Source organism: Dermacentor silvarum, chromosome 5 (assembly GCF_013339745.2).
Source record: "Dermacentor silvarum isolate Dsil-2018 chromosome 5, BIME_Dsil_1.4, whole genome shotgun sequence".
Classification (NCBI taxonomy): Eukaryota; Metazoa; Arthropoda; class Arachnida; order Ixodida; family Ixodidae; genus Dermacentor; species Dermacentor silvarum.
Genome location: NC_051158.1, coordinates 38878941 through 38904687, shown reverse-complemented (window position 1 = coordinate 38904687; position 25747 = coordinate 38878941). Strand labels below are relative to the sequence as shown.

The 25747-nt window shown below is 45.8% G+C and overlaps 2 protein-coding genes across 3 annotated transcripts in view; one reads left to right on the top strand and one right to left on the bottom strand.

The window, feature by feature from the left end:
• LOC119453308 ((E3-independent) E2 ubiquitin-conjugating enzyme-like) overlaps window positions 1–15953 on the top strand; it is a 37256-nt gene extending 21303 nt beyond the window's left edge. For both annotated transcript variants that reach the window (XM_049667758.1, XM_037715347.2), the window contains exons 14-25: window positions 834–1118; window positions 1978–2191; window positions 3203–3415; window positions 5250–5445; window positions 7847–7950; window positions 8683–8745; window positions 9861–10064; window positions 10695–10755; window positions 11630–11831; window positions 12215–12321; window positions 13090–13334; window positions 14710–15953. In XM_049667758.1, the coding sequence (XP_049523715.1) occupies window positions 834–1118; window positions 1978–2191; window positions 3203–3415; window positions 5250–5445; window positions 7847–7950; window positions 8683–8745; window positions 9861–10064; window positions 10695–10755; window positions 11630–11831; window positions 12215–12321; window positions 13090–13259 (1819 nt within the window). In that variant the 3' untranslated portion in view covers window positions 13260–13334; window positions 14710–15953. The remainder of the gene's footprint in view (window positions 1–833; window positions 1119–1977; window positions 2192–3202; window positions 3416–5249; window positions 5446–7846; window positions 7951–8682; window positions 8746–9860; window positions 10065–10694; window positions 10756–11629; window positions 11832–12214; window positions 12322–13089; window positions 13335–14709) is intronic.
• A 130-nt stretch (window positions 15954–16083) lies between these two features.
• LOC119453309 (N-sulphoglucosamine sulphohydrolase-like) lies at window positions 16084–25709 on the bottom strand. Its single transcript, XM_037715349.2, is given in 8 exon segments — window positions 16084–17589; window positions 17591–17776; window positions 20489–20670; window positions 21686–21857; window positions 21859–21925; window positions 23129–23279; window positions 23924–24190; window positions 25489–25709. Coding segments are annotated over 8 exon segments (1542 nt in total). The 5' UTR covers window positions 25580–25709; the 3' UTR covers window positions 16084–17163.
• Between the last annotated feature and the right edge of the window lie 38 nt (window positions 25710–25747).

Sequence of the window (25747 nt, the reverse complement as noted above, 5' to 3'; positions counted from 1 at the left end):
TCCTTCAAGCGTGGAATGCAAAAACAGACGAGTACCGGGCTTCGAGTGGGGCAAAATTTGTCCGAAGCTTTCTGGCTACATCGACGCTCGTCGAAGCTGTGTTCGCCTTAGGACATCAATTGTCATCAATCGATTGAAAGGCACATTGTAGGGTATACATGCCTGCTATCTCTTCCGTATTTTTTGTAGTTTATGAGTTCAGGTTTATTTTACGGTATTACAGATGTTTTGTTCAAGTTTTACTCGTCAGCATCCACCCATTCTTTTGGAAGTCCGTTAATGGTGAAAGAACACCAGAGGGATACCTGCTTCGAGCAAGTATACGGAGACAAGTTCCTGAAGGCAGATGAAATTGGCAACAACGAAGTCTCTGAAAAAGTCACTGCTATCTGAAAAAAAAAAAATTGCACTGCTTGTCGTTTTGTCTTATTCCATGTCTGGTACTGCTTGTGTGCGTATGTATCCCTAAAAAAGTGTGTGCTCTATATGTGCTATTGAGCACCTCCTTTTTATGCATATGCTCACTGGCTATCATATGGCATTGTCGTGCTGAGTGCACGGTAAGGGGGTTCAATTCCCAGTTGTGGCAGCTACATTTCAATGGGGATGGAATGTAGAAACACGTTTGTGTACTGTGCCTTGGATGTGCATTTAAAAAAAAAAACCTGGGCAGTCAAAATTAACTTTGAGCGTTCCACTACAGTGGAGGGATGTTAAAAAACTGCACAATTCTGTTTATTAATAATATCATTTAGGGTTGTGAGAATAGTGCATTTTCGTTCTCTCCCCCTCCCTTCGGAGAAATGAGCGTGTTGTCAATGGCCTTTGCACAGGATGTCCCCAGACAATGCAAATGCCCCGTCTGAGCTCATCGAACCGCCGCCCATTGATGGTGACGGGGCTAAGGGTGAGGCTCCCCCTGCTGTGGCCACAGCCGCGGCCGCAGCTGAAGCTCCGCTTGACCCTTCGGACCCGCAGAGCCTGCGTGCCAAGATGCAGGGGCAGATTGAGCTCCTGCGGCTCAGCATGGCTCGGCTAGAAGAGACGTTCACGCAGAACCCTGGGCAGCAGTCGTGCTCGGTCATCCGTAGGCTCCTCGAGCTGTACAGGCACTGCAAGTGAGTTGGGAAGGCCTTGGGAAATTCTAACTCTTGGGGCCTCCGAGTGACCATTGCACTTTCAGGAGCTGAAATATTTGGGCTGGTGTAAAATTTCGCTGGTGCATGCCGAGAGTTGCTTGTGCATGAAGTACAGATGATGGTCAAGATTTGTCCAGAGCCTTCCCCTGTGGTGCCTCTAAATATGTGGCTACAAAACATTTTCCTGATTTCTGAACTTGCCCCCTTCCTTTGTGGCCTAAATGTAGCATGATGATGCGATGATGATGCGATGAATGTAGCATGATGTAGCGATGACTGATTGACTCTGCGAGTCAATCGGTCATCGAGTCAGTCAGCTGATCAATCAGTCAGTCAGTTCATCATTCACTTGGTCAGTCGAGCAATGTGCAAGTCACTCGGCAAATAACAATAGGTGTATGAGTCGGTCAGACAATCGGTGAATCAGTCGGTCAACAAATATGTCCGATGATCAGTCAACCAAATGGCCGATGAGGAATCAGTCAGTCAATAAGGTTGTCGGCCAACCCATCAATCAAGTTGTAAATCAAACAATGTGGCAGTCACTCGATCAACACACTGTTTAGGCAATTCTCCAAATGGTCTGTCAATCAGTCAATCAAACAGTAAATCAATCAATCAGTTGGTCTGTAAATCAAATCGTCGGTCAGTCCATCAGTTGGCCAGTCAGCCAAACTGTCAATCCGTCAAGTCAGTTGGCCAGTGTATCTGTGAGTTAACCAAGTTTTCAGTCGGTTCAGCTGGCAATCAGCTGTTATGTAGCTCCGTCCGGAAATCGCACTTGCTCAGTGACTGCCATCCTTTCTTATCTCTCCTCGGGCGTCTTCCCCACACCCAGGCACTTTGACCAGCTGCTGGGGACCAACTACTTCCAACAGCGGCACCTGCACGTGCTGGTGGAACGCATCCGGCAGCGGGGCCGCATCAACAGCCCCCAGCACGTGTCTGAGCAGATCACGCGCCTCTTCTCGGCCTCCCTGGATGCCGCCTTGCACGACGAGCTGGGCACACCCGACATCCCGGAGGAGAATGTCATCAACGAGCAGTTGCAAGTGTGTACAGCCACTTTGTTCGTATTAAATCCCTCGGAGTCGTACGGCATTAAAGAAGGGGAGTCCTTACAAAATGGCAGAATGCAACTATAATGAGTTGCGGTTAGCATAAAGATTCTGATTATACCATGTTATCTAATGTTTTCAAAAAAAGCTTGGTATTGGTGATGGCTACGACACTTTGGGGAAGGCGGTTTGAATTCCTAGGAGGTTATATTTCCAAGAGCCAAATGCCAAAATACTTAGCAGGTACAACAGTTAAAGGGAGCCTGTTGCATTTTTGGTGTTGTCAAAAGAAGGTTTGAAGTACCTGCCATGGCAGCTCAGTAACAGTGGCATTCCCTTGCTGAACGCAAGGTTCCGGGTTCGATTCCGAGTCGCAGTGGTCGTGTTCCAGTGGGAGTTTAGTGCAAAAAAGGCCATTGTGTTTCGTGCTGTGGGTTGCACATCAAAGCCTCAGGCGGTCAGAATTATTTCACAGCCCTCCCCTGCAGTGTCTCTCATAGACTGTGTTGGCTTGCAACACTAACCCGCTCCAATAAATCAATCAATCGATCAATTAATCAAGTAAAGTGAACGTGCAGTCAGTGCTTAACGAGCAGTAGCCTCCTTGTTAGCTCAGTTGTGTGAACTCACTGCCCCAAAGAGGCACTGGTGCCACGGCCGATATCTGGGCCATAACAAGCTTTATCTTCACTTGCGAAATATGTGTTTTTGCACATATGTGTACCAAGCTGTTTTCAGGTACATGCCAGCTTTTCTTTCTTTTGCAATTGTTCCTCCGCCCTGCAAATTTCTGTTGAACTTATTCTATTAGATAGTAACTGTTCGGTGGAGAGAACACCGCCTTTACTCCCACCGTAAAAATATATTTTTGCTTCTCTTTGCAACTTTTTTTTGGTGCTAGTTTAGCACATCCGCACATTCATAGAAGACGTGACACAAGCGGACTGTTTCGATGCAGGGCAACTCGTGCGTTTGTTCACTTCTGTACATTGCACATCATCGCAGGCATCGGAAGGTGCGCAGTCGCCAACGCAGCCGACCAAGGAAGAGACTGCGGCCCAGCCGCAGCATCCGACGACCCCGCAGCCGCGGAAGCCCACGAGCGTCAGCTGCCGGCTGGAAGGCGGCGGGGTCAACTCGCTGGAGCCGCGGAACATCTGCCAGCAGCTGTGCGCCATCCTCAAGGCCAGGCTGCTGAGAGCTCACGAGGACGTGCAGGTGGGCGCCAGTCCGCATAGTTCAGCTCCGAAAGTCTTTGGGTGCCAAATAATTGCGTCCATTTGACTCGCCGCGGTGGCTTAGCAGCTATGGTGTTGTGCTGCTAAACACGACGTCACGTAATCGAATCCCAGCTGCGGCGGCCGCATTTTAATAGGGGCGAAATGCAGTAAGGCCCGTGTCCCGTGCTATTGGGGACATGTTTAAACTAAGGCCAAGTTGTATTCTCTTAGCTGTCATCAGTTGACAAGTCAGAAATACCGTAGCAAAGTGGCCCTCACAGTGTTTATGTATGTGCCAAGAAATTTCTGCTTCTCATTCTCCATCTGGTAATGATGTCAAGTGAAAGTTCTACGACATACGATAAAAGCATGACATCCTGATTTTAGGTTTTCCTCTTCATCTCAAAAGGAGATTGCTTGTGCACAGTTGCAAACGTACCGTATTTGCACGAATCTAATGTGCACCGCTTTTTTTATTTTTTTATTTATATAAGGAAATGGGTTCGAAAATTGCTTGAACATTACAATAGGATACGAAACCAAAACCACGTTCGTGGCGTTGGCCACGAACGTCAGAGCCATCATAGGCAGCACCATCGCCATGTCGAAGTGGGGCCAGAGCAGGTTTTCTTGATAGATGCTGTGGGTTCATTTTGCGCTCGGTTACGATCACTTTTGTGAGATTTCACGCGACTCTGCACCAGATGCATCGGAATATTTCTGACGCTGTGCCAAGCTCACTATCTGTGCAGAGGGCCAGGAACGCTCTCGGCTGCATATTTCGACAAGTCTGATGCAGAATCATGTCAAATCTAGCGAAAGGGATAGTACTACTATCTCTGAATGTGCTCAAGAACACTGCCTTGTGTGCTTGGTATCTGTGGCCGACGAAGTGCAGATGGTGGCGACGAAGAGCTGCTTTCATTATGAAAGCTCATTATAAAGAGATGTTTCCCTTCCACGAAGGTAAATTCTGCATGTCTAGCTTTTTCTGATTGTGAACATAGGGACATGGTGTGGTATATTATTCTTTTATGAACCGGGCGCATATTGCATACAGGTGCATGTTACATTCAGGTGCACTTTTATTTTTGTTACTTTAAGGTAGGTACCTTTAAGCTAGGTACTTGAAGGTACCTTCAAAAACGCATTTTAAAAAAAAGATTTTTTTCGTATACATATTATGTAATGCTAATTTGTTTAAGTACATTCTAAAGCTTTTGGAAACATTTTTTCGGACATGATGTTTTCGATTTATTTAAAAATTTCCACAAGAGGGCTGCGGGGCGATGCGGCATTCTGTTGTTGTGCAAGTACCCTATTTGCACGATTCTAACGTGCCCCTTAACGCGCACCTAGGTTTTGCAGGCTTAAAATAGGTCACCACCTTTGTGAAAAAAGGGATTGGCAAAGTCTGCTGAAATTCACACGGTGCAGGAAGACTTATGAAAGGAAACAGTTACCCTCCTTGCAGCAGTAGCTTTATACTGCTGTCTGTTGTATGATTTTTTTTTTACAACAAAGGTGTTTTCTTGTAAGTGTGACTTCACTATAATAAGGTTCACCCGTCTTGTACCAGCTAGTGAGTCGCTGCTTCACATCACAAGTGAAGTTTCCTTTTCTTTTTTTGACACTTAGGTTATGGTAATCACTCTGCTAATTCACCTTTGATCTCTTCGCCGCTACCAATGTGTTAACTACAGCATCAAAGCACAATCTCGCCAACAGTTGGCGTTCTTTAGAAACTGTTGTAAGTGTTCCTTCATTGGGAAGAAAGTGGCTTGGTGACATTTCTATTTCTTCCCTTCTTCTTTTATTGGTTATTTACGCAGGTTCGATTTGGCATGACGCCAGCGCAAGTTGAGATTGCAGCCAGCGACGCTGCCTCCGAGCCAGACGTGGATGTCGAGAAAGTGAACGAAGCTCTGGAAGCCGTAGCCAGTGTCGAAGCCGCAGCGAAGGAATCCGAGGAAAGCCTCTCGGGAGTTGTTAGTGAAGCCGCTGGCGAGCAGGATAGCAAGGGACAAGGTATGGCACTGTCTTTTTTTTTTCCTCTTCTCATGCTTTATTTAAGAATGTTTCCTAGTGGCTCTCTGATGCTTAACGATACATTATTCATGTAAAATACAGTGAAAGCTCGTTAATTCGGCCCCCGTTAATTCGGAAATTCGGATAATTCGGCCTGCTAATTCCCTCCCTTCAAAAATGTACATATGTCTATGGCAGCGAACTCTCGTTAAATCGGCACGAAATTACGCGTGCACCGCTTAATTCGGACTGGAGACAGGCCAATACCGGCGCTGAAGTGAGTTTTTGGAGTTTTGGAGCGCAGAAATCAGTACTGGCACGTACACACTAGCCGCAAAACGCGCGCGGCGCGCCGCCGGCGGCCAAAACGCAGCTGCGGCAGGGCGGCCACACCAACCGGCGGCGCGCCGCTGCGGCAATCACGTGACAGACTAGACTCTTCCCCCCCTCAACGTTTCCCCCCTTCTCGAACTAACCGCGTTGTCATGGCAATCGTGGAGCTCTTAGGTGCCTAGGGACATAATCGCTTAGGGACTTTTGAGGCACTGGTCTCCGCTGAGCGTGGCTCTCTTATCTCCGGGACCGGGCGCAGTGACCTTGCCGAGCGTAGCTCCTACGTGCGTAGAGAGCGAATCGTTTAGGGCGCGTTGAATGTCTGGCGGTGTCTGGGCCACGCCGGCCGCGCTGTTGCGTTTGTTCAGGGCCGTTTATAGTCCGACGTAACGCGAGCGTGCACGCTACGTCACGTTGGCGGAAACGAACCTCTCAACGTAACCGGCGGCTTCCGACGCGGCCCGATGGGCACGGCTCCTGACCCATTCGCGCGTTGGTCGCGCAGAATGCGCCAACCCACAATGCATTTAGCGCGAAGAAATAAAGGCGCCCACTCCACTTCGCCGATGGTCGCAGACAGCCGTTCAAAGCGGCGCGCGGGCTTGTGATCATATTGTGCATGCTCCGAAGATAACAGCCGACGCGCGCGCGTCGGAAGAGATGGCGTTTCGGCTGGCGCAGCGTGGCTGGCCGCGAACGATGCTGGCCCGCGCGCCGATAACGTCGGACTAGAAACGAGCGGTCGGGCGGGTCCGCATGACACCAGTTTCCCGCGCGCACGTCAGGGAAGCGGACTGCTCTCATTGGTCTCCTTCATGCGCGGCACGCGCCAAACCGCAAGAAATCGGTCCTGGAGCGATCCCTTCTGCGGCTAGAAAAACCCGTTTCGCGGCTGCTTTCACGGCGCGCGCGTCTTGGCACGCCGCGACGTGAGCCGAAAGAGACGCGGCGCGCGCCTCGGCGCACGTCGCGGCACGCTTGCACTGGACGGGTTGGCGCATGTGCGAAAAGTCGACCTTGCCGCCCAGCTTTCGACGAAAAAACAAACAACCATCACGGACTTCTTTACGAAGTGAAGGTATGGAATAAAGCCTTGTTCATACGCATATTTTGTTGTCCATTCGATAATTCGGCATTCGGATAATTAAAATATAGTTCAAGTTTAAAGGAAACGCCCGTTTATCATTTGGCTAGCAATTAACAGCTGAATTGTAAAAGGTATATATCCAGCCTTGTTGGTATGACATACTGCAAGTAAAGTGCAGTAAGCGTGTTTCTTGCGTTTACTTGTAGCTAAATTATGGCAGGAAGGCACGCAGGCTATATTTTAATGCATAGGTGTCAGCCTAACGCATCGTATCGGCCATCTCTCAGATAAAGTAAGCGCATTTCAATCATGTTGGCCTTACTCTACTGGCTAGGTGTTCCCTAGAAGGGGACCATACTGTTCATTGGCTTTTATGGAGTTGAGCACCGGTGATTCTACGTTGAAATGCAACATAAGGGACATTTGACAGCAAAGCTCTTATCGCAACTACAGTCATTAATTCAATGCGACTTTCATTAATTTGACCCTGACAGGACTAACGAAATTGATCAATTTATCAGGTGGGTCAAATTAAACAAGATGCAGCAGAAATGCTAAAACATACTGCATTCGGCATCCCTCAAGAGCTGCAGAGATAGACATAAACTTGGCAACGTTTCTTTGTTCTCAATTACTAGCAATATCACTAGCCAAGAATTTTAACTATCAATCATGCTGTCAAAACCCTACTATCACAATGCTATTGACAGTGCTACAGTGAGTAGTTTTTGTTACACTATTGATAGTTTTAAAGCAAAGTATCATAATACTATCCTTAGTCTTTTTTACACCATCAGTAATTGAACAAAACTGTCGACACTATTGATAGTCAATTTACTAATAGCTTTACATTGCTACTGCTAATTCTGTGTCGTTTTTTGCAAAAGCTGCTGCAGTTAATCAGTTCAGAGTTTCTGGAATCGCTAAAGTCTGCCGATTTTTTTTTAACCAATAATGCGGTCTGTGCCCATTTCGTTCCAGGAGTGTTCTCGATGATGGACATGGTGCCAGACTGCCACAAGTACAAGCTGTCGATACTGCAGCCAAACGATCCTAAACTTTTCTTCAAGGTTGTCAAAAAAGAGGTGAGCTCGCATCCGGTTATGTTTACACAGGTTTTTTGTTTCTATACACGTTTGAAGGAAAGATGCAAGCGCAGGTGAACATGGCATACCATTTGAGCTGGTTTGTTGTTCGTTTCCTGGTTTGTTAGTTACAGCCAGCTTTCTGCTAAATTCTTATGGTTTTCGACCGGTTACAAATGGGATTGGAGCAATTATGTAATTATCGTGAAAACATATATTAGTGGAAAAGTGCCTCCTCGACTTATATAACAGTTGTTGGCAGAATTTTACTTGTCGTCTGGCCACTATGAGACAAGGAAGAAGAAAAATGGAGAAAGCATCATAATTTGTGGTGTTGCAATTGCTAGAGTGTGCTAGAAACTGTAGTGCTGCATCGAAAACGATGTCGTAGAATACACGGAAGCGAGGGAGGGGGGGGGGGGGGCAGCACTGCGCCATTTGGTTTCTGCGATGCACAGTGGATGCAACCCTCTACTTTCACTGAAAACTTAGTCCCGTGACCGCTGCACTGTTCATAGTGAACTTGAAAAGACATCGTGATGGAACTAGTTAACAAGCATTGTGCGCTAGTTCTCCCAGTAACGACAGATTCGATTCGTTGCAAAGACAGTTGAATTCGCTTGCGTCGCTTCACAAACTATAAAAGGCTTCACGTTTTGCTGTGAGAATCGCATTGTTTTTTTTTATTTTAAACAATGACCATGCTGTAATCGCAACGCTGACTTGTTGCAGATCAAGCTTCTCACGTCCTCCCTACCTGATGGCATTCACGTAAAGGCCTTCGATGACCGTATGGTGAGTTCCTTTGCATTTTGAATTGACTGTTCTTGTAGTATCTGAGACCTCCTGCTACTTGGAAGGGACAATGTTCTCCCTAGCAAAAAATTGAAATACAACTAATCATGATCACAACTAAACGCGACACGCACTGTGTCGTGTTCTTCTTTGCCTAAGCATACCTGCCAGGTCTCCGGGATTACCCGGAAGACTCCCGGATTTGGACCATTTCTTCCGGTTGTACGGTTGACAGGAAAATCTTCCGGAAATTGCAGTTGTGTCCCGTTGCTATCCGCGTCCAGCGCTTTGTCAGACTGCACTGGCAAAAAGAATCCAACCTAATCCAGTCAGTCATGGCTTTAAAAGCAAGGAGCGCTAGCGCAAAAAGTATCAAGTATTTTTAATGTAGTGCTCAGCCGAAGTGACGCCGGGTATTTTGTTGATACTACAGAGCAATGCATAGTGCGAGCGGCAATTTAACGCCGGCAAAAATACGAGGACACAGTGCCGCTCGTCCATGTGTCACTCGTCTAAGATGCTGGGAAACGTTATCCTTGCAAAATGTGAAAGAAATGGGAATTTCTTACAATCTACCATTCTCTGAGGAATTTTTGAACACCCGCCGTGGTTGCTTAGTGGCTTTGGCATTGCGCTGCTAAGCACGAGTTCGCGGGATCAAATCTCGGCCACATTTGTTGGGAGCGAAATGCAAAAACGCCCGTGTGCCGTTCTTTGGGTGTACGAACTCCAGATGGTCGAAATTAATCCCCTACTATGGCGTGCTTCGGATGGTGGTTGTGTGACCCGCGAATTTAACTATATCAACAACAAAATGCTTGCAAAAGTGAGACCTTAATGTTCATGTGGTGATTTGTATATCTGTAAATAAAATTGTGATGTTCTCCTGTCAGTACCTGAAAATATAGACGTGGGGGGGGGGTTGTGTTGTAACCGACTGCCTATTAGGCTAACCTATAAGGCTAACCTATAAGGCTAACCTAACAATGCGTTAAATTGATGCAAATTTTCGCTATAGGTGCACTTGTTTGCCTCTCTCGCTTCTGTATTTGTTTGCACTCTCTCCCGGCCAACCCTTGCCGCGCGTCTCCTCAACGTGGATGCTGAAAACGCAGGACCTGTACTCGGTGCTGATCAAGGGTCCTCGCCGGACGCCCTATGAGGACGGCCTGTTCCTCTTCGACTTCCAGCTGCCGGCCGAGTACCCGCAGTCGCCACCACAGTGCCATTACGTGTCGTACTGCAGTGACCGGCTCAACCCAAACCTCTACGAGGGCGGCAAAGTCTGCGTCAGTCTTCTGGGCACGTGGAGTGGCAAGGCGAGTGCAAAATCCGTGCATTTCTTTTCGCGACCGTGAGGCACAGTCTATAAAAGAACATTAAAGTGGAACGTTAAGTTGAGTACCGTACGTAGTATTCGATTATAAGGCAGTCACGATTATAAGTGAGGGTGCAATTAGAGGGACTCAAGAAGAAAAAAACTTCAGTATGCCGACCGATGTAAGGCAATACAGAGTAGCCAAGATATTATCGAGACTCGGCAGGGATCGCCTGAAATACTGAATTACTTACACAGCCAAAATGCAAAATGGTGGCCATGAAATGGCGGAGAAGGGAGCTTCAACATGCGGAGTGCAGATTATATGCGAATTTTGCCTTTAGGTGTGGCTTCACGGCAGCGCAAATTTCTCCTCATAGTGTGGCTTCACGGCACCACGGCTTGCGATGGCACCTTCAGGTTTCTGCGACTGGCTCTTTGGCAAAACGTTGCCTTCCATCCAGAGCCGCCCCTTATTTGACAAGTGTTGATCACTTCAACTCGCTGTCTTCTTGTGAATCCCTTGTCCTGTTCCAATACAGAGGCTTAACCGGTATGTTGCAAAACTGTGGCATTCGCCTGGAAGCGGCTGAATGAATTCTATTCTTTTGTGTTGTTCTCCTTCTTCCAGGGCTCAGAAATGTGGTCGGCAGAAACCTCAAGCCTCCTGCAGGTGCTCATCTCCATACAGGGTGAGTTGGTGCCACTTGGAATTGCTTCGCCCGAGATCTTATCCCTATTTATTGCGGAAATGGAAAATGTGGGACACGTGGCACTCACGACAAACAGCAAATGCAGCCAATACAGCCTTTCAACACTTTATTTACATCTTAGCTTTGCGGCTTGTCCTGCAGGTTAGGTGAGTCGGCATTTACTGGATTGACTAGGCTGCGCTAGTTTGGTTTCGAGCAGGAGCCGGCAACATATTAAAACCAAAATATAGAAATTTTTTCTCATTTCAATGGCCAGATTGGCACACAGGCAGGTAGAGTCCCAATGTGGAGCCGCATGCTTTATGGTGCCTGGCAAATTTTCGCCATAACCACACTCGCCAGGACCGTAGCACGTCAAAAACGCACATTGGCAGAGGCCGGAAGTGCGCACATATAGAGTGTCTAGTGCATTTGACTATTTTCTTTGCGTTTTTTTTTTTATGTTATAGAAAGATGGCACAACTGATACTTACTTGTAATTGTGCACCAAAGTCTCAACATGTTACGCGGGAACGTTGCAGGAACAACAACATATTAAAGGGTATTCTAATAAATACATAGGTGTATATGAGGCACTTGCCGGGACCGGGCTTTAGCGACGTTATACACTGTGAAAATGTGTGAAAGAATTGTATCAGCCAGGCTCTACTGTATTTGTGTGTTTATTATTGGGACCAAAGCAGTAAAAGTTGGGGTGTACGAATTCTGTAGTATTTTAAGGAAGTCAGCGGTGTATCTGTGTCTAGTTTTCTTCTGACCTTAATGATATGAAGATCATTTATGAACCGCTGCTGCTTTTTTTTTTTTTTATATCCTGTCATATTCAAGTCTGGATACTCGTATATATTTCCAGGTCTGATCCTGGTCTCGGAGCCTTACTACAACGAGGCTGGCTACGAGCAACAGAGGGGGTGCCAGCAGGCATCCGAGAACAGCCGCATGTACAATGAGATGGTCGTGCTCAAGCTTGTGCAGTCTATGGGGCGGATGATCCAAAACCCCCCCGAGGTCTTCAAGGAAGAAATTGAACAGCATTTCCGGGACAACGCAGATAGGTGCGCTTTAGTGTGTGACTGCTGTTATGCTAACATAGTTTTATGGAGAGTAACTTTCATGGCGGTTGGACTTTTGCCGCCCATGCAAAGGCGCAGATGCAATGGGCTCTTGAGCAACCGAGTGGCGGGGCGCTGTAGTTGGTGGCAAGCTAAGAATTACAAACAAGCTCTGCCCACAAACGCACTTGCTCTGCTAATGTAAATGCTAGGCTAATTGGAAAATAAAAGCTAGTTGTTTCAAGCTAAAATGTTACCTTTGCCTAAGTACTGATACCAGGGTCACCCACAAAGTTTGTCTAGACATCCTGAAACCAGTGACACAGAGACCGATTGGTACGGAGAAAACAGTCGTTCCAAGCATGCCCCTCTTTTTTTCATTCCAGGTTTGTCAATCGGCTGGAGAGTTGGCTCAGGCTGTCTGATGCATGGCACACGAGCTGTCCAGGTTCCCTGGCCACTCCCGAAACACTAAAGGCTTTTGCCGAACAAGGTTAGTGATGCATTAAACTGTCACCGAGGAATTTAAGTTTTCTTTATAACAAACAAATAAATACTTCTGGAGTAGAGACGGGTATCCCAAAAGTGAATCTTCAAGCTCCACCACCTGCTTTTTCTAGTCGACTTGAGGTAGTGTCACATCACAGTGATGTCTTGCAGATGATTCCAGCTGCGTTCCATCACTTGGGCTCGAAGCCATCTTTTCAGCTGTCTGCATTAGACTGCCTCCGATGCTCATCAAAAATTGGAACACACCCTTAAGGCGCAGATATAGTTTGACGTAGCATGAGCGTGTGCGCACGCACAGGCTACGTCACGTTGGCGAGTGACGAGAACAACAGCGTCTATAGTTCAATGCACTTGCGCAGCCATCGTAACCGGACGCAGCCAACGTGCCCAACGTCGAAATCCATTCATGCAGATGGATTTCTTGCTCCATCCGTGCGTTAGTTTTGCCGACTGCTCCGACCCACAATGCATTACACAAAGAAAAAAAAGGCGCCCACGCCACGGTCGCTGGTTCAAATCTGCACGCTGGTTGGGGATCGTTCTGCGCATGCTCCGAAGATAGCAGCCGACGGCGAGCGCGTGGAAGTATAGATCGGATGGCGTTTCGGCTGGAGAGGCGTAGCGTGACTGGCCGCAAGCGACGCACGCCCGCGCACTGATAACGTTGGACTATAAACTGGCCTTTATCCTCGTCCTCGTATGTCGGCTCAACTTTTGTCTACATTTCCCGGATTGTCTCTCTCTCTCCCAGGTGACTATGGCGTAGCTGGCAGCAGTGCATTCCCAGACTTCCCGCTGCTGCCGGCTTCCAGGGGCTTCTGCCTGACCCTGCGCAAGGCGCTGACCACTTTCAAGGAGATCCTCAGGGCCCACGGCCTGGGCTGCCAAGCCGAGAGCAGCGGCAGCGGCCAGGGCCAGTAGCCAAGCCTAGCCCCATTGCCTCCTCTTCCTCTTTTTAATTTTTTCTTCTCCAAGGGGCTAGCTTGTGTAAATTGTGTGAGTGTCCAGTCCACAACGTTACGCATACATCCTGCACTAAGTTTCTAGAGCAGCTGCGGCTAGATGCATTACTTCGAAATGCTGTGTTGTTGCATAACCTGCCTCTGCATGCCATTTGCACCGTCCCTTAAACCCTCTGAATAGCGGAATGTATAGATATACTATATACAGTAGACTCGCAATAATTCAAACTCTGATAATTCGAACTTCCGGTCAAATCAAACAAATTTCAAGTTTTTGGTTGGCCCGCTATGTTTTAAATGTATGTTATAGCCGCCTAATTCAAACTGCGCCATTACGTTAATTCGGTTAATTCATACTTTTTTCTTGTTCGTGCCGGAAAACATCTGCTGCCTTTGTCGCTTCTAGCTGTTCAATTTGCGTTATTAGTATATCGCTAACAGTCGCAAAAAAAGCCGATTGCCTGCCTACGTGTGTCGAAGCGGCCAAACTAGCCAAACTGTGTTCACCAAGAATCGCGTGTTGAGTGAGGGGGGAAAAAGAGAAAAGAGACGGCAGACGCGGCGTGTGCACACGTGTCAAAGTGGCCAAATTGCACACACCAACAGAATCGCATGTTGATTGAGAATGTTTGCCTCCATTTGCTGCCAAGTCTGGCGGTTGCGGTAATGTCATTGGGTCAGTTTTATTATGTCCAAAATGAAAAATTGATGAATTTGCATTTCAATGTGACGGAATAGTCGTATCACAATTAAAAAGAGACTTAGTTGCATGTGTGTCCCCCCCCTTCCCATTGCAAGATGTCCAATTTCTGAGGAGAACCCCGATATATATATGTTCTCCTCAGAAATTGGACATCTTGCAATGGGAAAGGGGGGGAGGGGGGGGGGTGACACACATGCAACTAAGTCTTTCTTTTTTTTTTCGTGAATGGCTATTCCTTAACCTGTGCACATAATCACAAAATGAAGGTGTTGAAATGTTTTCTAAAAAGCAGCCTGGCACTATTCTCAGCACTCAACAAAGATTTAGGAAACATTTCGATTTGTGCATCTAACCTTGAGGTGCGACTTCACGGCATAGGGATGTGTGCTGTGTGAAATGGCATTTGATGGCAAACGCAAGTTTTGCCTTGAGGTGTGGCTTCTCAACATTGTGCTTGACACAGCCGTGAAGCAGCGTCTGATTGCAAGCTTTTGCGAATAATGTTCAACCCAGCCAGATCATAACTAAGAGTTCTTCTATATTTTGGTGTGCACCGAATGCACTCGAAAACACAATTAAATATTATAGTTGAGGTTTGTTGGCCTGTGTAAAGTAATTGCATGCAACTTGTTGTACACCATGTCGTATCTTTTTCTCCTCATCTTGCTCATTCAAATCTTTTTTTTTTCTCTCTCATCTTTTTCAGAAATTTGAAATTGTTGAAAAGTTTTTTGCAAGACTGTGAGAAACAACCGCTGAACAACGTATGAACATGGCACCGCCGCCACCCCGTGACGGACAGGACTTTCCTCTTCTTCCTCTTTTTAAAATTTCCTAGCACCTCTTCTTTCATTTTTTTTTTTTTTTTAGGAAGGACTAGTTCTCACTCTCACTCTCTGCAAGCAAGCGAGCTACAATGTGCATTTTCGCCCGTAGTAATGCTTGTTTCCTCCACGCCAACGCGCCACCGCTTCTCTTTTTCACGCGGCATGCGTCAGTCGTGCCTCGCAGCATTTTTCTAGCACAAACAGCCTTCAGTCGCTCCCGAACACGCAACTGTCCCCGGTAGTGAACAAACTTTCTAGTAGAACACCCCATCCCCGATCGCTCCTTCGACAGCGTGCCGTCGCACGACTACGAACCTTCCTCCTCACTCAACAGCTTCTAAGCCAGGTCTGAAGCCTAATGCCTGGCTCGCTCGCAAGTTGGAAGTGCAGCTAGTCTTGGTAGGCCATGCTAGACATTTTTTTTCCCCATAGGCGACAGGTTAGCACAGAGACACTGGCACCTTTGCCCCCCTCCCCCACCCCCGCCTCCTCTGTCCTTTGTTACTTTCTTATCCTGTTTCTCGGAAAGAACTGCCGAAGCACAGACCCGAGTGATCGCCCGCCTCAAACACTTCAGCTTTTATGCCCGGCTCGGTGAAATACCTGCGTAACCGCAGCAGTCTTTCTTTCTTTTCATTTTTCCTCTGAGGTGTGCAGGGGGTGGGCATGCAAGTGTCTCGAGAAACTGCTAACCGTCAGCCGATCGCAGAACTGCTAGATTGTGCTAGCTCGAGAATGTGCCGCCGATTTGCGAAAACACTCGAAGGGGGCATGCCTTTTACGAGGCAGGCAGCATCTCTGCGCGTCGTCGTCGAGAGTGCGTCGCCAACGACAAAGAAGAAGCTGTGTGCGTCGTCGTGTGTGGTGACATCTGCGGTTAAAGAACAGAACAGCCAATTGTGGAACTGTTGAAGCAAGTTTGAAGCGAGAACTTTGTGAGTTGAGAGTGGGGAGTCCCGGTGGAACGGAGTGTTTGGAAGGGAGCAACCAAGCGGCGGCGGCAACAGCAGCGGCGGCCACCTGTGCAATAGTAGCACTTGCCAGAGCTGCAAAAGGCTTGTCCATTTGTGTTGGTTAAGTTATGAAACATAGAAATATTAAAATTCCTCAATTGATACATGAACATGTGTGGACTTCCTTGAGCCTCTGGCCACTTTGCGTCTGCCATCTTGTTGGGGGAAGGTATTTACATGCATTTTACGTACTCTTATGGACAACTGAAATGGAAACAAATTAGGGCTAACTATATCATTGTTCCAGCTTCTACCACTTCGTGTCATTTTGACACGATTTTGGCCCGTAAGGTAAGCTTGGGTCCTATGCCACCTTTAGCAACCACAGCAATGCAAGAACTTGAATCCAAGAGGTGTCCTGCGACACCTCTGTTCCATCACCTCTGTTCCATCACCTTGCGTGGGAATGCGAAGTGCTAAACATATTCCAGGAAAACTTCTGGCATAAGGCGACGACATTTTAGACCTGGGTTTGATCAGCTAACGTCAAATCAATCAAATTTTCTTTTACGAACAAGTTACAGACACTCAACTCCCTATGGAGCCAAATGCCTAGTTGGGTTCAAAAATGCAGGTAGTATCATTGATACTGGCTCTTCAAGATTACAGCACCTGGTCTTTGGCGAGCACAGCGAGTTCAGCAGGCTGGCAAAAGTTTGTGCTAACTAAGCATGAGTATATTGATTGTAGTTTACATAGTGATCCAGAAATGTAAATGCTCGCAAAGCGAACGCTAGCACGTTTGACTACACACTGCATTTTTGAAGCAGAAGATAAGGTGATTGAACAGAATTAAAATGTTAGGTGCAGCATGAAATGTACAGCTGCACGGATTGGAGATCAAACACTGCTGTATGGTATTCTAGTTCAAATTGAAGGGCAAAAGCCCATGCATGGACGTGCGTGACACACCATTTAAATTTCATGGGATCACCTAAAATGCAATTAAAAATTCAACTAAGTTTTGTAGTACGTATTGTTGGTGTGCCCAACTAGTATTTTTCTGCAGGTACAATATAGGCAACTACTGTGGTGAATGCAAACTGCGCAGACCACTGAAGTGATAAATGCAAATAGACAAAACGACCGGTAATACAACGTACCTAATTTCATTCTTTTGTCCATGCGACTCCTGCTACACAGAAAAATGGTTCCGATGTACCCATTACACTGGACTACTGGCAGATTCAACAGTCGGTGTCAACCATTGTTTCACACATGGTATGCCATCGAGGAAGTGATTCATGAAATGTTGAATGTTCCATTTGTGCCCTTTTTTTACATCTGTGTCCGCTGCTCACCTCTGTGAGCGTTTACTCTTTAGCGTTCGTTGAGGAGTGGGAGACACTTGGGATCCTTTTTGAACGAGCCCGAATCTTCCAGAACCGAATGTGGCGCACAAATCCAGGGGTCCTGTGTAGTCTGCTGCCACTTGAAGAGCAGCTGCTGGAGCTGCGACAGAACCGGGGCGTAGGTTTCGTTCTTCGCAATGTTGGACAGCTCGTTCGGGTCTCTCTCCAAATCGTACAGTTCCCACTCGTCCCTGTAGTAGTAACTGTCGAGCGTCTTACTCCAGTGGAGCGGTTCCCCACGCTTCGTCCGGTTCAGCAAATCTTGGAACGTCGGTGACACATAGAAGTCCTGGTCGATCGGAAATGGCATCTTGTAGTTGAGGTTGTGGACTAGCTTCAAGTTTGAGGAGCGGATCATCCTCATGGGGTAGTACATGGTGATCTCGTGAAGGCTAGTGGCTTGCATAGACAAAATCTCGGGACTCTGATGATGCTGGTCCTCGTGGAGCAAGCAGCGGCAGCAGTGAAGAGCCCGTGAATGTGACCGGCTTTTTGAAGATGGTGTACTGCGGAACGGGAATGGAAAACCACTCGAGAACGGTGGGCACGATGTCCAGGAGGCTGACCAGTGCATCTGAATGCTGTAGCATGTCGGGTAAAAAAAGAGAAGTATCGCACTGTGAGTGAAAGGCTTCACTGTTGTAATCGCACAGACATTGACTTAGGCTTTTACATAACTTGAATACTCTACAACTCTTTCGGTACCGCGCCCATTGGGCATGATTAGCTCTCTATCGATTGTTTGAAACGCCACTTTTGAGACATTCTGCGCCGCTCACGGACATACTGTGCTATTGGACGTTAAGGAGAACTATATTTTTGTTTTCTAGGCAGTTCGCTTTTTTCCCGCCAAACGGTAATTTTTAAACGCGTTCGAAGTTTCGCGATCGTCAATGCAGAACGCTAAAATATCCGGCTCCGGAAACTGCACGCATGCTTCGGGAGATCGCAGATATCGCGATTCCGCTACTTCTGTGGCTGATCTTGTTGATACATCGAATAGCAGCACGTCGGAGGACGCTGACTTTTTGTCGTACTTTGAATCTGAAAGTGACGACGACGCAAACCAGCCCGGAACATCGGCGATCGCAGCCCGGCACTTGCAACTGTAGTGCTTGCAGTTAAATTTTTGTAGCGGAAAACCTGTTCAATGAAAAATTTAGATTTTTTCGGAGATAGTGCCTAATAGACAGCAATAAATTTTGTATAACTCATAATTTTTAAACATTTTTGCTTAGTAGATACAAGCGTGTCTTTACAAACTTTGTTCAATTTTATCACACAATCTTGATTTTAACAATTTATATCTTTTTTATGACATACATCTCGTTAATAAAACTTTTATGTGTGAAGAGTACATTCATTTTGCTTTCAGTTTATGTACTACATTAAATATTGAGTGCAGTAGTTCCTTCAGAAAAAACATCTGCCATAACATACAAAAAACACCTATTTTCTCCATGGTAGGGAAAGAGTTAAGTTTGCCAGCAGTTAAAAAGAATGTGCTACATTGCTGCCATGGCCATGAGTGGCTCTGGCTAACTCTCAAGGGGTCAGAATCTGGTCGTGGGATCAGTCACCACCTTAGCTGGAGGCCCCAAGTTGCTTTTTCGTCCACTTTAGTTTCTCTCTACGTCGGCATTCCCACAGTTCACTTCAAAATGACAAATAAATTCCAGTTTTGCTTTTCTTGGCTTCATATGGTTGTGACAAACAATAATTGGGCCTCTCGGTTCCTGTTCTTTTTGTTCACTACTTAAGTTACGGTAACTTAACTTGCTAACTTCCAATTACTTGTGCGAGTTGGTAATTAACACTCTGCCTTGATTACATTTCGATGGTAATTTGTACTCGTGTGAAGTAAATTTTTTGTAAGTTGCCTTTCTAAGCTAGCACCCATCTCATCTTCCGCAATGTTTCAATGACACAAGAGCAAGCTGTGTGATTGGAATTTTGAAAAGTTGCCCTATCTTGAGGGCAAGTGCGCCATTTAGATATTGCTCGAGTGTGTCCTCTAGCAATATTCTACTTGAATCTAACTCGAAAGTAACTTTCAAGTAATGAGCTACTTTTCCCAGCAATTGGTATTCTACTCCAGTACTTTTTGAAGTGCGTTAATAAGTATTTGGTAACTTTTCAGCCTGGTACTCAGGTAACATGACTTGCTCTTTCCAAATATGTTGTACTTGTCTGCTTTGACTATTCTCTACACCTCAAATAAAAATTATTTGGCATTAAGCTTAATGTAGTGCTCTGTTGGTTTGTTTGTACATGCACATTTATGTACAAATAAAGCTTCGCGAGGCTCGTTCGAAGGTATAAGTCTGAAAAATGCCACATCATTGTGTGCTTTGGTGACATTTGGAAAAAAAGCTATGCAAGATTACCTAACAGGGCAGTCTCATCGCTTTGTAACTTGCTTCAGTATGAAATATTTACTCCAAGTCATTTTCTTTATGCAGCATGCATTATAGTTGGCTGAACATTTTATCAAGTTGATTTGCAAATGCGGTTGCAAAATGGCAGAAAATGCGGGTAGTGTACACGAGTAAATGGACATGACACAAGGTTCAACTAACAAGAGTTTTATTCACATTGATCCAAATCTTGTGAAAATGCAGTGCTTGGGTTATCTTGGGGTCTATCCGGAATTTTATGGTCAATCATGTGCAATTGTTAGGCTGCACCTGCGTAGGGATCTGTTTCTTAATGTCCTTCTAAACTTTCTGCTGCTTTTATGGTGCTAAGGAGCCGCGAGCTAAGCATTCGGATATTGCCATCAAACCACAGTTTCTTGTGCCATCCTTGTAGTAGCACGGTTCATTGTGACATCAAGGCTGCTATAGCATTACGGCTGCTTTTAACATCATTGATCCATGTAACATCACGCTTGAAACCTCGGGGGCAAACATTGACAACAAATGCACAGCCAATCTTGAACATTGCTTGATGTGAAAATTTGGTGGGTTGTACGACTGAGGTTGCTAGGTCATGCGAAGCGGTAGATTGCAATGAAGCTGCTTAGTGCAGTCATTGGCTCAGGGCTCCCAAGTCTGTCTTTTTTTAAACCAAGTTCGCGAAAAAAATACATTCGAACCTATTAAAAACCTACACATTACTTGGACTCGTGCAGACGACACAAGTGCAAATGCATTCTTTGTCTCGATGAACAAATTCGCACATTCGTTTGAAGCTTTAGGTTAGGTTAGGTTAGGTTAGACAGCCCTATGGTGAAGATTGCAACACTTTAATAGCCTTGAGAATAGATGCGTTCTAGAACAGCAAAGTCTTACCCTTACTGTGCCAGCAGACCCTGCTGCTTCCGGGTTGCTCACTATCATAGGTTCCTGGATGCCAGGCTCGTATAAATTTGTCCGTCCATTGGGAAACGGAATTCCATTGTCAGAAGAGTAGATAACGAGAGTGTTATCAGTGAACCCAGCAGCCTCCAGCTCTGCCAACACAAGGCCCACTCCTGCATCGCACAAGATAACGCACTGCCATCATCGCTCTCTCTGCAAATGCAATAAGTCGCCCCAGCGTAATAATGAGTAATGGATGAGTCAAAATGTGGACTTGCATCACATTTAGACCACTCTTGCACACACGTGAACATTTGCGCGTTACGGTGCAAGCCACGTGTGGAACGAAGCGGGTGATCCACAAGCTTGTGCATTTGCCAGTAGGTCGAGCTAATTGAGCACAGAAAGGTCACATGACTATCTAAATTAATTATTTTGTAAAAAAACTGCCACAAGTTGGAAAACTTCGAAGAAACTAATAAAGTTTACAGTTTCGTAATTCTGGGATTGACACACGTCACAAATGCTGTGAACTGCATTGAAAAGGAAGTGGAAATCAAACAAAATTGATATTATTCATTCAGACATGTACCGCTAATTCGGGAATAGGACTTGCGTAACCAAGCTCCAACTATCTCGCGTAGCCTATAAACTAATATTGGTCCTTTTTAGACTTTGTTTACGAAATTTAAATGTCTGCTTTTGGTGTGGAGTTAGGTGCTTTTATGTTTTTTTAGACATTTATACCTTGAAACTGGTTTCATCCCCAGAATTTGTTCCAAAATGCATATGCCTTGCGAGCTCACTGGCTACAATTTGTAAATTGCAATACCTGCAGTAAAGAAATCGGTTAACAATTTAATTAGTGAAGATTTCGTTAATTAATCAGCTATGCATTTTGATTTATCATGCAAGTAACGTTAGTCGCTTCATGTAATCCAGCAATAAGTTCGCCTGTTTCAGTCCTGCGTCTTTAGCATGACGGAAACTGGCACATGTGCATGTGTTTTCATGCACTTGTGGTACACAATGTGACATGCACGATGATCATCTCAAAGAGCTAGTTAGCATTGGCATGATAGAAGTATAATGCGATCGTTACGTGCGATCAATACACGAGTTCGCAAAGAAAGGTTTACTTTAAAACACCCGGTCCAAGCTGTTGAAACGTCGCAGAAAAATCCTTACCCTGGTCCAGTCGCCCAACGGTCGTGTACTGAGCTGCTATGTCCTCTCGTGCTGCTGGTGTGTCTGGAACAAATGAGGGCACGACGACTCGACTGGGATCGTAGAGCTGAGGAGTCCAGTCTGGGATCCGTCCCATGCCCGGAGAGCCGTCGCCGAACTTTTCGCAGAACTGCGCCGTACTGCGGGTGGGTGTGGCCGCAACGGTGAGGGTCGTGGAAAGCCACGTAGAGGAAGAACGGCCTGAAAAGGTGGATTGCCACACAGTTTCTAGTAATCGGTACATATCTTGAATTGAGCTAGTTGGTCATACACGGCGAAAGCACTTTGCAGTGCAAAAGACTGGGGACAAAAACGGATGCAACAACACTATACGTAAGCAGGATACGCAAAAAGGTGTGTACCTTCGAATAAAGATCAGTTGGTGGTTAGCGCATGTGTTGTTTTATTTGTCTCATCTCCATCTTTAATTACATCAAGTGCTTTCACTGGTAATCACCTTTGAAATTGAGTTGCTAAGAAGTTGCGTTAAGAAGCGATGTAATACCAAGTTCTAAAAAAAATATAATAGTTATTTAACAGGGGTGTTTGAATAGTGAAATTTCGTTATCAAACTGAATATGAATGCTAGAGGAAAATGACCTCCAGTTATTGAATATTTTATCGTTTCTAAACAAAGTGAAATACATAAAAGTTTGCCTGGTGTCCATGTGGTGATAATAGACGTTCACCTACATTAATTGGGATATGCATGTAACGCCATTTGTAACTTGACATCCAGTCAAATGAGCAGCTTGTAGATGTGAAATGACTGTTTTCCATTACCTGGTCCACCGTACTGAACATACGGAGGACCAGGTAATGGAAAGGTGATGGAATTGTTACGGTACCAGGTAACGAAACATGCTGTCCACCGTATGTTGAGTATGGTGGACAGTACATTCAGAACACGCAACACAACAGCATAGTTGTGCTCGTCGAAGGAGAGCACAAGCATGTAATAACACTGCAGCGCAAGTTGTTTTGAAGAGTTCCAAACATGGTGAAAGTGGACAAATAATAAAGTGCTTCGCCTAAATCTAGACAAAAAAATTCGTATATAGGCTGCTTAGAAGTGAGGCATTCATCTTGAACGACTGGAAATTATTGAGCAGGAGTTATCTGCCCCGTGTATTTGCTCAGGAACTGGTGCCTCTGTGCAACATCCACAGCTCTCCTGCAGTGGCAAAAAAACATTCAGAGCAGTCCTCACTTGTCTGAATTTCTCTCCCCCCTCGAAACTTCGATAAGTGCTATTATTAACAGAAACAAATATTGAAGAATTTTGAACAGTGAATTCTCAAATCGAATAGCGAAGACTAGTATTCGCTTTGTATTCAAGATTAGAAATAGTATTTGCATGTCCCTATAGTTGGGCCTGGCCTTGTCTGTTACAATCTTTTTTACCTTGTGTCATTGGTAGAGAGGAACTTCCGCACGAGGTGTTTTATCTTCGTAATGTTCCGTCCGACTTGTAGAATAGAGTTGTTTTCCTCAGTGTGTGCAAAGTCGAAAGGGTACACCTCTTCGGGGCCAACATGCTTTTTTCCAATAATGCCTGGAAGGAAAGAAGTGACGAAGGAGAAGGTGCTTTGCAGTGAGTGATGTCGAAAGAATGGCAACTATGATGTTACCGTGGCATTTGCAGTACAGCAAAGTGCAGTATGGCCTGGCCGTCGAGGTAAGCTTCCATTAATCATTCGGAGGCAAATGTGGAGACTTGAGAGGCGGGTATAGATGAAGGCAAATAATCATTTTTTTGTCAACATACCAGGCAACTAACAGTGGTAAGTGTTATATTGAATGTTGCGGACCATGAAATGTTGTCTTGGTACGAAATTTGCACAATAATAGAGCAGCAGTAGGCGCGAAAGTTCTTTAAGTCGAATAGCTTTTTTGGGGGGGGTTCTTTCGTCCAGTTTTTGAGATTGGTCAGTGATCGTACTCCGCTAGAAAAATGTTAGTTCATTCACCCTCTCTTGCTCTCACTCGCTCACTCTCTCTTGTTCGTTCAGACTATTTTCTTACATTGGCAATCATTGCAGATGGTTTCTGCACAATTTCTTTAAAGTAATTTTAAGGAAGAGATGCAGGTTTCTGTATGGAAGTTGTGAGGTTACTCCGAATGTCAAAAGGTTCTGTTGGGGCATCGTGGCTTGCCGCTGTCAATATACCTTTGCAAGAACACCCGCTCATTCTTACCAGTTCGAATGCCATGTTGAGACAAAAGCAAGGGCAGCGACTTGACCTCCGGGAATGACTGGAAGGCATGTACGCCTTGGTGGAGACCGTACATGCCATTTTGGTGCGTTGGAAGACCGGTAAGCAGGCACGATCGGCTGGGTGAGCAACTGCTCACAGCGGTGAAGGCCTTTCGGAACACGACCCCCTGTTGAGCGAGCTTGACCAGATTTGGTGTCTTGCAAACGGTGTTGTTGTAGACGCCGGTCTCAAAACCTCCATCGTCGGCTACATACAAGGAAGAAGTGGGAGTTGGCAATACAGCATAATCTGCGAGACTATTTCGGCACCTTTTATGTGGCATATACGGGATCAGGACCACAAATATGTGAAGACTGGAGCAGGTCTCTACAACCAGATAATTCTGTGCATTTTTTTTCAATTATGTGCAGGAAACGTATACACAAGAGAAGGAACTCCCCTCCTACCCCAGACACACAAATGTTCAAATTAATTTGCAGCGGACCATGCCAACTTGTTGAAGAACTTATGAAATGTGCACTTTAATTGTGTGTCTTATTTCTCCTAATGTTTCAAACATGTGTGGTCCGATGTGTGCATGCAGGCAGCAGTTCAAACTTAGCTATATATAATTCTATTTGCGTCTGGGTGTCCTGTAGCATAGATAATAGCAGTGAGCAAGATAATCATGACGCTCACTTCCTTTCAGACTGCATACGGCCCTCTGATCTATTAACTGCGCGTCCTCTCCTCCTTTCACCACTGGCTTGCGAAACGCGCACTCATAATAGTGACGCTTAGGATGGAACAACGAACGGTTCGCTTTCCGAAGCGTTAGGAGATTGCGCTTCTGAACGGATATGTACTGCGCATGCGCACAGATGAATTATTACGTCAGCTGGAGCTAGATCACGTGATTACACCATCCATATATTACGCTGGTGTCGCACAGCCACTTTCGATCTTGATCAAGAAATCGGATCTCGATCGATCTGGTTCGATCGCGATCGAGATCGAAAGTGCACCGTGGGACATACGAATTATTCGTCCGCTCAAGGCATTGGCTCTGTCGTCGACTGCGGCCGATTGCCAGCAGAATGATTAAAGTAGTAGTAAGTGGTTCGTGTGGAAAGGGAAATGTTGACGCTATCTTCTGCAGCCCTTGAGGGAGCACGGCTCAGCGCCAGGATTAAAGTAAAGGAAAATAAATGGACCGTATATGTGTATATATTAGGGAGCTAGGTATTCTAACGAGGAGCTGGCGGATCGGGACAATTAAGTACATATAATCTTTTTCGCGTCCGTAGTATAATCTAGTTCGTAATATTAACGTGCGCGTTTCTTACATAATATTAATAAGCGTAGTATTATTCCGATTAAAGCAAACTACAGCGACACACATTATAGTTTTGTATTCCACACAAATCTACTCACGGGATAATTATATGGTATATGAAGAACTTACTTTTCGCGCGCGCTGAGAAGCGAGGAAGCCCTCGCTACGTAAAATAATTGTCTTACAATCGCCAACTTGTCGCGAAGCATTGTCCCATGAGCGTACTCACCTAGTATAACGAGCACGTTTCTCTGTCCGCTAGCTTGCAGTATCAGCAAAGCAGTTAGCAGTGAACAGACTCCAATAAATTGACATATCATTTCGCTTTACTTCCTACTACAGGTACGACGGAAAGCACTGCAACGTTGACACATGTCGAAAGTCAAACTTATCAGAAACTGCCAAACAAACTGATAAACTTGCCGCCACTCTTATCGGTTTTGGTTCCTGTTTCAAGGTCCGATCAGCCGAGCAAGTTTACCAGCAAT